The 14,684-nt window shown below is 37.5% G+C and overlaps 1 protein-coding gene across 2 annotated transcripts in view; it reads left to right on the forward strand.

The window, feature by feature from the left end:
• The window catches only part of CAPRIN1 (cell cycle associated protein 1), a 33,872-nt gene extending 19,432 nt beyond the window's left edge, over positions 1–14,440 (forward strand). For both annotated transcript variants that reach the window (XM_086747900.1, XM_086747902.1), the window contains 10 exons: positions 3,661–3,816; positions 4,670–4,778; positions 5,254–5,315; positions 7,478–7,588; positions 8,105–8,254; positions 8,456–8,606; positions 10,040–10,234; positions 11,338–11,438; positions 12,331–12,394; positions 13,173–14,440. In XM_086747900.1, coding sequence (XP_086604026.1) covers positions 3,661–3,816; positions 4,670–4,778; positions 5,254–5,315; positions 7,478–7,588; positions 8,105–8,254; positions 8,456–8,606; positions 10,040–10,234; positions 11,338–11,438; positions 12,331–12,394; positions 13,173–13,237 — 1,164 coding nt within the window. In that variant the 3' untranslated portion in view covers positions 13,238–14,440. The remainder of the gene's footprint in view (positions 1–3,660; positions 3,817–4,669; positions 4,779–5,253; positions 5,316–7,477; positions 7,589–8,104; positions 8,255–8,455; positions 8,607–10,039; positions 10,235–11,337; positions 11,439–12,330; positions 12,395–13,172) is intronic.
• The last annotated feature ends 244 nt before the right edge of the window (positions 14,441–14,684 follow it).

The raw sequence follows: 14,684 nt of genomic DNA on the forward strand, positions 1-14,684 counted from the left end.
ATTGCTATTAAGTGCCATTTAAGAAGTCTCTTTTTTGAAAGACAATTGAAAACTCAGACGCTTCCTTGTGGGAAGAATAGCAATATACTAATAACTGTACTAACATAGTAAAATAGTACAGGTTGTAGTTTTGTATCTGATTGATTTCAGAAACTCCTTACTTTCCACGCATCTTTGCTAGTCAGCTAATTCTGGATTGTGTCAGCTTTGTTTTCATAGAACAATGCAAAGAATATGTGCTTCAATTCTCCTTTCTCTCCCAGTTTCTTGGACCACGTACAGATGGGCAATTTAGAAAAATCTGGAGTTGAAGTCTACTTTTTCGTAATTAAGGAACCTTATTTTCTTAGATTTAACACAAAAGGGTGAAATGGAGAATAACTGTTCTTGCTGGCACCAAAATCGTATTTCTCATGGGAATGCAACTGAATTGTCCTTAGAGAGGTGATGAGACGCATTGTATAGAGCCTTGTACTTTTCAGCTCGAAGTAGTTGTGGCATTAGTATAGTAAGAGCGGTGAATGATAGATGTAAGCTTTGGAAGCTAGTAGTATTCGAAAAGACAACACTTATGCAGAAGATTTCCATCGTTGTTTATGAAGAGGAAGGCTATCACAAACTTGTCTCTTTTTTTAGTAACCCTCAAATAGATGTGATACACTAAAGCTTTCTGTGGTATGGTAAGTTTATAGTTTTAAGAAGTGATAGTGTCTCACAGTGACATTTCTGTATGGGCCCTCTGTAAGTTTTGAACTAGAGAATTTGCTTGTGAATTCTCAAAGTGCATGTGCGTTTGTATTTGTATTATATGAGGTTTTAATTTTGATGAAGACGTCCTTTGTTGGTAATACTGGGGGTTTTGTTTGTTGGGAGAGGGTAGTAGTTGTTGTTTCTGTTTTGAGGGGAATGGTGGTGTTGGGGGTTTCTTTCTTTTTTGATTTTTTTTTAAACTTCTTCCTTTGTAGTAAGTACCTGAATCTACTTGTTTACAAAGTTCTCTGTGTCTTAGATGATGGCACTTTGCTTCGATAGATGTGCGTGTATTTTGTGTAGAGTTGGAAACTCTGTTCTGTGGCTACCAGAATATAAGTTCATTCTGGTTGCTTTGTGGTCTCATTAAACTTCTATTTTTACCTTTCCTTCTTTCCTCCTTCTTTGCCCCCTGGCCTTCTATACCCTGTTGTTCTCCTCTGGTTGTGTCTGGGCAGCTCTGCCTACTGAGAAGGTCAAGGGCCAGGGTGTCAGGAGGCAGGGTGTCAGAAGGTGAGCGTGCAATTTGATGAGTCGATTACTATTCTGTAGAAAGGTTTAGCACTCCTGAAATAAAAGTTTCACCTTGCTGCTGTGCCCCTAAGATGAATGGAAATGTGTGGTTGGGTAATAATTTGCTTTTTGAATAATGACCCTTGTATGTGAGTAGGCTCTGTACTTTTTTTCATGCAGCAGACTGTTGGAAAGCTGTTAACTTTAGAACTACAACCTATCAACTGGCATCTTCATATTCAAATCTTGGAATTTTTTTAGTAGTTTCATCCTACTGTGATTATAGTAGGTCAAAGTACGTGGTAGTGATAATAAGACCAAAGGAGTAGGCCCTAAGCAGTTTCTTTTGACATTAAAAAAAGAAGTTTGAAAAAGACAAAATACTAAACGCTATCTGAAGTTAGTACTGTACAGTTTGTGAAAAAGGAAAATGTTTGATAAAATTTTATCCCTGTCCTATGTTCTTGGTTATTCCATCAGCTTGTTTTTTTCTTGAAGATGCTGAGTTGTTGCAAATGACTTGGACTTCCTGAATTGAGTGATAGTACTGAAATAATTAAGAACTCTTTTGGTAATAATTTTGTAGGAGATGAGTAGCTACTGGTTTTACCTCTCAAGTTTCACCTAGTCATCTGGCTTGCTTTTTTTCTTTACTTTCAGTTTAAAATTTTGTAATGTGCAAGAGGTGTATGTACGTGCTCTAAATAACATTTTCAGATTTTTTTTTTTTTTTCCACTCCCAGGGCTTAATTCTTAATTTGGAAACAGTCCATAGTTTGGAGTTTGGGGACTGTTTAATACAGCAGTGTGGTTGTGCTTGGTTTTCAGTGTCGGCAGCCTTAGGGTACACTTCCATGGGAATTGTCAAATTGCTTCTGTTTGGATAACTAATAGTGGAGATTTGGGTCTGAAGGGAATCTTGAAGAGGAATGTAGGTTGTGGTTGTTTTTTAGTTTTGTTTAGAGATTTTTAAATTTATTTTTTTTTTTTTTAATTTCTATTACAGATGGCTAGGGACTTAGTCAAGGAAAGAGTCGTTGGAGTTTGTGAGGCAGTTGCATGTGTGGAATGTCACATACAAACAGTGCTTGTACATCTGAGCAAGGAGTAGGCATACTGGAAGATGCTCTAGGTTTCTTTGCAAAATTTAAAAAAGTTTACAGGCTTTGAGGGTGGATAGAAGGAGTTCAAGCTTAAAGTTCAGACCTGTGGTTATAGAACTGGTCTAAAGTAGAACTGTTTTGTCACTTGTCATGACTGCTGTAAAAAAAAAAAAATCTGTCTTCTGCAGTTCCAATAAGAAATTAGATGTTTTACATGAATATTTTGAGCTTTCAGGTGCATGTGTGCTAATTTATGTTCTGCGCAGCTGTAAGTTTAAGGCTTACCTGTTCATTTGGAAGATGAATAATAAAGAAAACCTCATGGGAACAGAGAAATGATAGATGAGTTATTGACAATGACAATCTTTTTAAAGGGCAGTTGTTGACGTGAATGCATCTTCAAAAATGTCTCTTCTGTATTAGGGAGTTGCCTAAAGAGCAAAACTGGTTTGGAGTGGGAAAGTGTTACTTTGTGCAGCTTGGCCATCCTTGTAATTATCTGTTTTCAAGCTATTTGATGATGAATATTCTTAGATGCTCATGTTCAGATTTCCTGGTTGCTCTGCTGTCTTTGATAAGGTGGTATTTGAAAGCACGTTGCTGTTTGTTGTGCGTTGGTTGACATGAGCCATACTGGGATATGTCTGGTAAATCTGAGCTTTCTTGCCCACTCCAAGTTGTGCTTCTGCTTCTGGGCTTGTGGTATCCCCCACAGTGCTGCGTTGCGGTCTTTCCGTCACGCAATGCTGCCTGCTGTTGTCTGAGGCCATAAATCAGCTGGCTTAGGAGAACACTTAAGAACTCGGGTCTAGCCATGGCTATGAAAATTTAAAATTTTGAAGTCTTAAAGACCCACAAATTATGATTCTACTTATATTTACCAAAAAGGTACAAGAAAATAATTGTTCTCCATGTGTGTATGTTTCTGAAGCTTACTCTTTCCTGACTTTATTTAAATTTCCAGATGTTGATAAGTTACTGTCTCAAATCCTGCTCCAAAACAATCCCCGTAATACTGACAAATTTTTTGCTAGCGCTGTTCTTAATGAGGAACAGAGTAGATGGAGAGCAAAGAGAGCACAGTCTCTTCACAATGCTGTGAAGTGCTCAGATCAGCAGCTGGCCACCAGTATTGGCATGACTGTAGGGAGGATATAGTATTTTTCAAGAGCACTATAGTAATTATGTCCATGATGAATTAAGCAATAGCCATAAATTTCAAGAGCTAGTGAGTTGCTTTTGTGCAGTGTTATCTTAAGCTGAAATTTCAGTCTGTTGTTTTGTTTCTTGTTAGGTTGTAAATTCACTGCAGCAACAGACACAAGCTACATCTCCTCCAGTTCCTGAACCTCACACGCTCACTACTGTGGCTCAAGCAGATCCTCTTGTTAGAAGACAGCGAGTACAGGACCTTATGGCGCAGATGCAGGGCCCATATAACTTCATGCAGGTATGAGCAACTCACCATGATACTGTGAAGTTAGAACCAAAGAAATAAAATAACACTTTCTGGCTGTTAGTCATGATTTAAAGGATCTGCCTTAGCTGATACAATGGTCTTGCAAATCTTCTAGTGCTGTATGGCAAGATCTCGTCCAAAGCCCACAAACCTGTATTACTGTCGAAGTACGATTAGTATGTTCTTTAGCTTTTCAGTCCTTGTTTGTACTAAATCTACAGAGGAGGCAGAAAGTTGTGCATCACTGGGTGCTGTAGTGTATTCTGTTTAAGTGAGACCAGCTGTAAAATACTCCTTCTATAAGCTAGTTCTAAGATTTATGTTATGAAAAATGTCTACAGCACATGGAGAGAATCCTTTTGGGATTGCTTCTCAAAGTCTCTCTTTTAATCTCTAAAGTTACAACAACTAGAACTGCGTTGGGAGATAATGGAATACATCAGAAAAAGCCTCTCCTCCTCCACAAAGAAAAAATAGACACCTTGGTAACAAATAAGGCATACATTTCTTACGTTCCTTTTTTTTGTTTCTTCCTACAAAGTGCTAATTTAGGATAAAGAATAGGTCACTGCCTATTCTGTCTGGCTATTAAAATCTCTCTCCAGCTATCTTTTTGTCAGATAAGCTGTAGTTTGTATACATGGACTGAATTTTTGTTGTGATAAATACATTTTGGAATTTTTATTATCTAATTGATTTAAAATGTATTGTAAAACTAGCAATTGTATAACTGTTGACTAAGCTTCCTTTATTGTGATCTGGTCATTTCTGTGTTCTGAATGTTACCATTTTTTAAAGACAGTAAATTGGAATTGATTTTTTTTTTTTTTAATTTTTCTCCCAGGACTCTATGCTGGAGTTTGAGAACCAAACACTTGATCCTGCCATTGTATCTGCACAGCCCATGAATCCAGCACAGAATTTGGACATGCCGCAAATGGTTTGCCCTCCAGGTTTGTAATGGTAAATCCTAAACATAAATACTGGGGAAGACTGCAAGTCCTCTATTAGAAATGCTTCGGTTACTGCTACATAGTAAAGAACTCATCACAAGTAATAATACAGTACTGGTGAAGTGTGTTTTTCTCAGAAATATTATTGTGCTTTTAAAGCATACTGTTTGTAGGCTTCCAGTTCTCACTTCTAGATTTTGCTTGGGAATGTGGAACACTTTAAACTTTTTTAAATAGACAAAATATAGTTTTGCTTAGCCTTTCAGAAATTGCTGGATTATTTTGGGCAACTAGAAAAAAAACTGTACGTTGCATGGAAATGGTAGTTGTTATTTTGAGTATAGCTTTCCCATGCCAAAGGCATAATCATCTTTATGATGGTGAGCTGTCAAATAACTGAATTAGGTAAGATGGCAATGCTATTCTGTAAAAGACTTTATTGTACTATGTAATAACTGAAATTATTTTACTTCAGTTCACGCTGAGTCAAGACTTGCCCAGCCTAATCAAGTTGCGGTGCAACCAGAAGCTACACAGGTAACATATTTAGTAAATTGTATTTTGGATTTAAAATTTATTTTAGTATTAATTGATGTTATTATAGGATTTAATTCCTAACTAAAAGAAAATGCTGAAGTTCTGATTTTGGGAAAGCGGTTATGCCCATTATCTTTTTAGCATTGTTGCTTATAAATATTACTATATACAGTTTTTATGTTACGCAGACATTGCATTTTTTCTGTAATGGAGTCTTATCAGGCATTAGCCTGTTTGGAAGACTGTTTGGTTCGAGGTTGGAGTACGAGTTTATTGAGGAAGCTGCATTTCTAATTAGAGGCCTCTTAAACTGAAGAGTGCGAGAGCGGAAGCAGTTGCAGTTTGCACTGCTCGTTCTGATGGCCCAGTGTAGACTTCTCCACAGTTACCAGCTCTCAATCTGTGGAGCTCACCTCAGTCTTCAGATTTGCTTTGTAAATGTGACTTTCATTTCACAAATTGATTTCCACGTGCCTATGTGTAAGACTGCCGTAGCTTAAAATCTGTATCCCAAGTGACAGTGGTGAATTTTAAGTTTGGGTTTTTTTTATGGTTGAGAGGAAGGACTTTGTTTTGAATGCTGCTCTGTGTAGTCCTATTCTCATATAGCAGTTTAACTCGCGGTTTCTGTGTACATCTTGTTCAAGTTGAGCTAATAAATTGACAGTCTTTGCTTAGTAATATTTTCTTCCATGTTAAGCCATGTGTAGTAATATTTTTCACTTTAGATAGAAGCAAGATGTCCTTCATTTGTTTTTTTGCGACAGAAATGCCCAAACCAAAATTACTTGGTTAAAGGGCAGTCTGTGTCTGTTCAAGTGGGTGTCAGACCACAGATAGATTTTTGTGGATCAACTGTGTAGTTTGTGGTGTTGGTTTTGACTTTTCTGTTAAGCATCAGTCCCAGTTGCTTGCTTGGATAATATTTTAATACTGGAGTTGTAGAGCAGTCAGAACGAGTTTGAATGCTGTTTTCACTTCAGCTTTCCTGAAATTCCTGTTTAAGTAGGATCTCTTAAACTTGCTTCTGCAATGTATGTGTGATGTATTCACCTTTGCGTTAGGATATGTCAGTTTCTTACTGAATTGGCTAGTGATTAAAGAACTTTCTGATTTTGTGTTAAGCATGTGTGGCATCTCTGAAGGACTCTGCTGGTCTCAAGTAATGAATGATTCCAGTAGGTGTTTGAAAACCAAAAGAAAAATCTGATTAGGTTGTGTATCTCACAGTAATGACAGTGTAAATTGTTTGCTTTATCTCATCCAGATTAGATCTGCAAGTTTTAAGTCACTCATTTGTATAGAAACAGGAATGTGGTTGTTTCTTTTTTTCTTGAGTTTCCTCTGGATGTACCTGCTGAAGTGCTATTACTCTCAGCAGTTTTTCTTGTTTTGTAGGTCTAGAATAATATTTTTTGCCAGAGAGTTCTGTCTGCATTAGCTTTTATTTTACTGTTAATTGATGTCTGTGACTTAGTCCAATGGATTTTTTTTCTTATTTTCTTTACCTCAGCCAGTGCTGCCAATGATTTTCTTGGGGATCTTGCAAGCAGTAGCTAAACTTAGATCTTTCTTTTTTGAATGTTCAACAACGTGATGTGAACTCACCCACTGGTCATTATCTTATCATTAATTGCCTCTTAAAGACCCCAGTAGCCTTAAATGCAAAGTCCTCTGCTTTGCTGGCTAGAGTTCTCACTGGACTCTGTAGGAGGGAGCAGAGGCTGTAAAATGAGCAAATTCAGTCCACTGGAAATCAGTACTTGTCTATTTCTGGATGAGCTTGGACTTTCTCATTTAAACTTCCCCATATTTCTGTCTTTCCCCAGCTCTGTTGTAATGGTAGTTGGGGTTGCATAAGGAAATAAGGAGAAGGATGTTTTTCAGTAAAAGCAAATACATGTCCAGCTGATTCAGAAATATCCACAGCATACAATCTGATGGCACGTGGGTGGTGTGACACGTTAGAATATATGTCAAGATGAAGTGGTTAAACCTCTGCTTGTTAAAAAGTACTTAATTTTTAATGGTTGTAAAATATTTTGCTGGAATGCATACTTTTGTTACAGACTACTGTTCATTCTAGAGTTCTCTGATACTTTTTATAAAATTGTGTGTGAGCATCAGCTGACTCTTGGGGCCTTTGGGGTTTATTTTGTCAGGTTCCCTTGGTTTCTTCTACAAGTGAGGGATATACAGCCTCCCAACCCATGTATCAGCCTTCTCACACAACAGAGCAACGGCCACAGAAAGAATCAATTGACCAGATTCAGGCAAGTCAGATTGCACAGGGGTGGGAAGGACTCTGCTTGCGGGTGAGGGTGGAATCAAATGCTTCTTTATAAATAAAATCTTGTGATTTTTAGTTACCTATTGGTAGGGCCGCTTCAGTTATATTTAATTTCAAAATTTTGAGCCTGTCTGTGACAGTAAGTCCTTTGTAGTAAGACTTTTAACTTACTAGATTGTTCAGTTAAAAGTAACATGCCAACATCAGCATATGAGCATCCATATTGTTGGCTTAGGAAAAGTGACTTATTTTTTTTACGTTGGCTAGCAGTTAGTCCAGAAACTTGTTCATTTGCCCCTGTAGTTTTTTCTAGTTGTGTTTAAAGTTAACAAGGGAGAAGACGACTGTTGGGTTTTTCCTCTTCCCATTATGCTGTTGTGAATGAGGCTGTTCAGTTGAAGTGGAAAATACTCATTTGTTGAGGTGAACCTGAGTTTAAAAGTTACATTTTTTTGTATTATCCGAAAGTTGCTAAAATGTTGTTTGTTTTCATTTTTAGGCTTCAATGTCACTGAATGCAGACCAGACCCCATCATCATCATCACTTCCCACTGCATCCCAGCCACAGGTGTTCCAGGCTGGATCTAGCAAGCCTTTGCATAGCAGCGGAATCAATGTTAATGCAGCTCCATTCCAATCCATGCAAACAGTAAGTAGTAAATTAATATTGAATCCCTTTGTTTTGGTAGTTGTTCCTTGTCTTGTTAAGCAAACACTGGAATCGGTCACGTAATTACGTAGAATAGTCTGGTTATTAACGTTTCTCAGACTTGCATACTTCTTTATGTGATGTGATGAAGAATTGTGAAAAAATGAACTGAACCAGAGAGCTGTTTTTCTAACATTATAGGTATTCAACATGAATGCACCTGTTCCTCCTGTTAATGAGCCAGAAACCCTTAAGCAGCAAAATCAGTACCAGGCCAGTTACAACCAGAGTTTCTCCAATCAGCCTCACCAAGTAGAACAATCAGATCTTCAGCAGGAACAGCTCCAGACAGGTAAACTTACTTTAGCAAAAACTGAAATGGCAGTAGCTTCACTAGAACAGATGATCAGGCCGTGAAGCCCTAGATGATGTAGCAAACCATATCACACATTCTCAGTGTTTCTAGTCTTGTGAAGCTTTACCCTGAGCAATATCTGGTTTTTGTTATTCTGTCTTGGTTTGAATATCAAGCAGAGGCTGGAATTCAGTATGTATATCTCCAGCTGTTAAAAGAATTTTGCCACTTGATTCAGTTTTATATGGGTTTTAAAAAGCATGAACAGGATTAAGGATTGTTGAAAGCAGTATAGTGGGGTACTTGGTCTCCTGATGTTAAGGTTGGTTGAAATTTGTCTTCCTTGCAAGCTGGGATACTGGCATGGGTGGATGGGAAGAGGGAGAACCGGGTTTTCATTGTTTATCTGCAGTTTTTGGGCTATACACAGCGCAAGGCAGAAAGACAGTCTGGGGAATGCTGGTGTTGAAGGTGGGCCATGCAATATTAAATGCTAACAGTAACAGTAAATAGAACTGTTGGTACACAGAAAAGCAATGGTCTTAGAACAAAACCTGCACACATTGAACACTCCAAAAGATGACCACTTTATGCATTCCATGAGAATCAATGGGAACTTGGGGAGAAGGGAGCTTTGTGTCTGCAGGAAGTAAATTTAAAGTTGCACTCCCTGTTGGGTGATTTCCTGCATATGAGTGGGACTTAACCACTTCAAAATTTGCTTTGAGATCTTGCTTCAGCATCTCAGGCTAAAGTTTACAGCTGTTTTGCTCTTACATACAGAATTCCATCTTTCATTGCACTTACTGAGCCTGTAGTTCTCAAACTGCTTTCGTAATCCACTTCATTCCTAACAGTTCCTGTGAAGTGAACATACTGTGGCATACCTTACTTCCAAGACGCAGATAGTCTCAAGCTATCCATCCTGCTCCTGCCTTTTCATTTAAATGTCCTGTAGAAAGAAAAATCCCCCAGCCTGTACAGTCAGAATGTCAGCTCTGTTAAAATGTCCCCATGAATCTCACCTTAGCCAGCACAGCTACACCTGGGAGAATTTAGTTAGTGAAAATAAAGATTTCTTAGTGGCTCTCTGCCAGTTCAGAGAAGAGTAAGTTACGGAAGTGGGTTAACTTACATACTGTTTTTCTAGAGTATGTGTTCCTGATTTTTAAAGGGTTTGAAATAGCACAGGAAAATTGTACTTGTATAGGAATACTTGTTGCTGAACTTACATGAGTGACTTCTTGACACTGACTAGTAAACTTGATACTTAATTCTGCAGATTATTTTTGTTTGAATGGGTGAGCATTTATTGATGTGTTCAATGGTATTTCAAAGCTTTGAAAGTTGAGCTCAAAAAGAGTATATGGGAACATAACTTAAGAAATGCAGACTTTTATACTTCATTTTTCTCCCCACTTCCAATATAGTGGTTGGTACTTACCACGGTTCTCCGGACCAGACTCATCAAGTGGCGGGTAACCACCAGCAACCTCCCCAACAGAATACTGGATTTCCACGTAACAGTCAGCCTTACTATAACAGTCGAGGAGTGTCTCGTGGCGGATCACGTGGGGCTCGTGGCTTAATGAATGGTTACAGGGGACCGGCAAATGGATTTAGAGGTAAACAGCTTTATTAAACTCTCCTATCTGACTTTTACTACTTTCTGGAAACACCATGTGAAGATACCAAGTGTTGCTATTGGTTTTATATTGTAATAGTATCTCTGTAAGTATTTAAAACTGTAGTAAAAATTCTGTTTGCATTAACTACCTTAAGCTTAAGGAGCTGAAATTTTAGATGTTTGGTTAAGCTTCCTACTAAAATGTAAACAGAGAAGCATTTTTTCTGTTCTATGCTGAAGGCCTAGTGTTAGTTTGATTAGGCCTCTGCTGCAGGTATGAGCAAAGACGGAAATATCCAACAGAATTTCACAACCATCAAGTGAGGAATTCAGATGCCAATTGGTATTTCAAAAATGTTTTTTATTTCCAGTTATAGTAGAAGCTGTATATTTGAATTCCATGTTTCAGCATATTGAGAATAGGCTGGATAATGTAGACATACAAGAATAAAAATTCCAAAAGTCCTCTGAGGGAATTAACAGGAGCAGAGGAATGATACTGAAATTCTGGATAAATAAGAGAACTTCCATGATTCCTAGAGATTATTGTATGTGGCTGTCAGTGTTACAAAGATGCGTGTGTGAGAATTGGAGAGAGAAATCACTTCCTTGTCAGGTGTTCTGGGATAATAAAAATACAACTGATTATAGTAGGGAATGCAGTGGTCACTTCTTGTCTGCCTACAATTGATCTACATTCCAAGTGTTAGACCTTTGAGACTGGAGCCATCTTTTGGCATGGTTGCCAGGACTCAGGAGAGTCTTGGCTCAGGAGCAACTTCTTGGCTCGAGTTGACTGTTGTGGCCTTGCTTAGATCCTAGTAGCACGTTTAGCTTTGAGTTGAATGTTACGTAAGTCAAACCTTGAATTACTAGAGAAATGCATTGAATTGCAGTCTCCTCCCAGTTCTTGCTAGGTCTTTGTTCATAGCATTAGTACTGATGTTGCAAACATTTGTTTGACTTGCAGGCAAACAGTACTTACTGAAGGGGTGTTCTTCCTCAGGTTTAGGTAAAATGCTGTTACTGCTTTTCTTTATATGGTAGCATACAGTAAGAGGCTATGGTTTCCAAGTGAAAGCCTTGTACCTTGTTCCTTAGGAGGATACGATGGCTACCGTCCTTCGTTTTCCAACACTCCAAACAGTGGTTACACGCAGCCCCAGTTTAATGCTCCTCGGGACTATTCAAACTACCAGCGGGTAAGCTACCGTTACACTGTGATAGTCTAGAAGTAGAAGAAAAAAGTAACTGTCGAGGAAAGCACTCAAATGTATTAGTGAAAACTTTTCCAAGGACTTTTTTTAATTGCTAATGAAGACAGAAGTTTCAGGTACTAACCAGATATTTAAAATAGCAGAATATTAAATAGCTGGTTTTAATTGGGAAATGTGCTCTGATTTGCTGATTGATCTCTAAAGGAATTAATCTGGGAACTAGAGCAAGGTTGAGTGAATTATCAAGAGCTCTTTATTAAGTATAATTATTTTCACAGCTTTGTCAAAAAGAAACTTAACTTCAATTTGCTGAAATTAACTTTCAGACTTGTTTGGGAATGCTTGTCTTCTGCAGTTGTGATATGTTACTCGGAAATTTCTGTAGAATTCTGTTGTTCTGAAGGAAGTATGCTCAGTTTGCTCAACGCTTAGACTGACAGGAAAATGTTTTAACTCTGCCTATCCGCAAACAAGTATTTATAAGCAAATGGGATGACACATTTTGATTCTGCCGTTAGAATGTCGCTTCATTTGTTCACGAGTCCTTCAGGAAATTAATGTTTGACCTCTGTAGTTTGAAAAATTTCAACACTAAGTACATTTATTTACATTTCTTACTTATGTTAACATGTCCTGTAGCTGGAGAGAGAATTTGTCATTGTGTGTTTTATTATACCTGCTAGGTACTAGTAGAAATAAGAATTTATTTTTCTAAGATTAATTTAAAGTAATAAAATGTTGTATATTGAAGTCAAAGGTGTTTTGTCAGTGCATATTGTTTTAAAAGCTCCTTATTTCATTGGCAATTAATAGCTTCCTGAAACATAACAAAATGCCCAGGTTCTGTGTTGTAATTTTTTTTATTTCTTTGCTTCAGGATGGATATCAACAGAATTTCAAACGTGGCTCTGGACAAAGTGGACCTCGGGGAGCTCCTAGAGGTAATTTCTGAGTAGTGAATAATTGATTTGGTCTGAATGGAAGTTTTTGGTCCAACTTAGAGTTTTGGATGTAAAAAGCAACCTCACCCCTTATTCAGCAGGTCACAGTTGAAGAATAAGCTTGTTTTCCTTTGACCTCGTAGTTGACCCTGCTCCCGAACAGGAGCCAGACTTAGAGGACCTCTTGAGGTCCCTGCTGACTTGAATTATACTGTGATTTTTTGAACTTGTGGAAGTTCAGTTGGCTGTTGAACGAGGAATTATGTGAAAATAAGTTAAAACATCAGTTGCTTTTGACACTTTAAATGTAGCAGAACCAGTCAGTTGCTTTTTATTAACGAAAAGCTTAGGAGAGTGATGACTCTTTTTTTTTTTTTTTTTTTTTTTTGTTTAACATGACTTAAGATCTGCTTACTAGGTGCATTAGTAGTTTGCAGGTAAGACTTGCTTATAAAGCAGACATCAGGCTTGAGCTGGCTGTCAGCCTATTTTAGGAAGCAGAACTATAATGAAGAAAATTCTTGAGATTCCTTGTCAGGGATATGCCGGCAAACATGAGAGGAATTCTCCACACTTCTCATGTACTGAAGAGTTTGAGCTACAGGCAGTCTCTTTGTTAATGAAGGAAGTTAAAACATCGTTAGGTAGTTCACAGTATTTATATTTAAAATATAATAAACCAGTTATTCCTTACATTACTGCAAAACTTTTAATTTTAGTCTTACATTCATATCTTCGTGACTTGATTTTTTTTTTTTTTTTTTTAAATCTTTTCTAGGTCGTGGAGGGCCCCCAAGACCAAACAGAGGGATGCCTCAAATGAATGCTCAACAAGTGAATTAAACGAATTCACAGGATGACATTAAACGCCAAAAACACACTGGCCAGTGTACTATACATGTTACCAGAAGAGTTATTATCTATTTGTTCTCCCTTACAGGAAGTTTGTTGTAAAGGGACTATTTTCATTACCCATAATGACAGGACTACAGTTGCCAGCTTTATATTACCTGGATATGGAAAGGAACAAAACAACGTTTACTCTGCATGTTCTGTCCTAAGCATCATCTTGAGCCTTGCACATGAGATTCAGATTTCTCACCCTTGCTAAGAGTAAAGCAAAAAAAAGGCAATTTTCAGGGTGATCCAATCTCCATGGTTAACTGAAGTGGCAGGAAAAAGCAAAGACTCACTTCTGACATTTAAAAGTGATGCAACAAATTTGGATAAAATCTGCAAATTTGTAAAGATTCACTGTGGTGGCAGTTGACAAAACTTAATGTTCCCATGAAAGGATGGAAAAGGTGAAGTGTGGCTTGGTAGAGCAACTGCATTTCAGCTTTTTCTTTTTAAATTGAAGCACTGAACAGTTAAAGATGCGTATTTCCCTAAATAGACAAATAGGCTTATAGTCAGTTTTTGACAAAGAAGCAGCACCCTTAGCTACAGCACTCGTCATCACCAGGGCCCCGTGTACTGTGGCTAAGGATTTAAGATCGCTTGCATAACTGCTAATGTAATTGTATAATTTTTTTTTTTTTTAAAAAAAAAAAAGAAGAAAAAAAAAAGCTTTGATTTGGCACTTCAAAAAAAAAAATTTTGCAAGAAATGTGAGAGAGAAGCTGGATGGCCACTGTATATTTGATGTGAAGTATTTAGATATCTCTTTGAAACACTTTTAAGTTTCTTTGATAGCAATGACTTTTGTAAGGATTGGTATTCTCTATCATTCCTTATGACTTGCACATTGTCTGTCACTAATACTTGACCTCGCTGTATTATCACCTAAATAACTGATGCCGGTACTGATGGAAACCTCTAATGGATAACCATAACACTTTTGGTCACATGTCCTTTTGTCTTTCCTGCAGCCTTGAAGGTTTTAAGAAATCTCAAATGCCCGCTGCTGCTGCCCTTTTAAATTGCTATCTTTTGAAAAGCACCAGTATGTGTTTGAATTGATTTCCCCTTTTAAGGGAAATGACAGCCAGCAGTTACAGTTCTAATGGTATAAGCAAGACAAATAAAACATGTTTATAAAAATTGTATCCTGGAACACTTGGTTTTCAACGGCTGAAACAAATCTAATGTTGTAATGGGGTGACGTTTCATAAGCTTGTTTTTTGGTTGGTGTTTTTTGGGGTTTTTTTTTTTTGTTTGTTTTTTTTTTTTTTTGTGTGTGTGTTTTTTCCCACCTGGTAAATTATCTTTTTTTCCTGAATAGATGCAAACCCTCCTTCTGTTTTTCTGATTTTATTCTAATAGCTGTGACTTCTTCTGGGAAACTTTT

Source organism: Chlamydotis macqueenii, chromosome 5 (genome assembly GCF_036417535.1).
Source record: "Chlamydotis macqueenii isolate bChlMac1 chromosome 5, bChlMac1.mat, whole genome shotgun sequence".
Classification (NCBI taxonomy): domain Eukaryota; kingdom Metazoa; phylum Chordata; class Aves; order Otidiformes; family Otididae; genus Chlamydotis; species Chlamydotis macqueenii.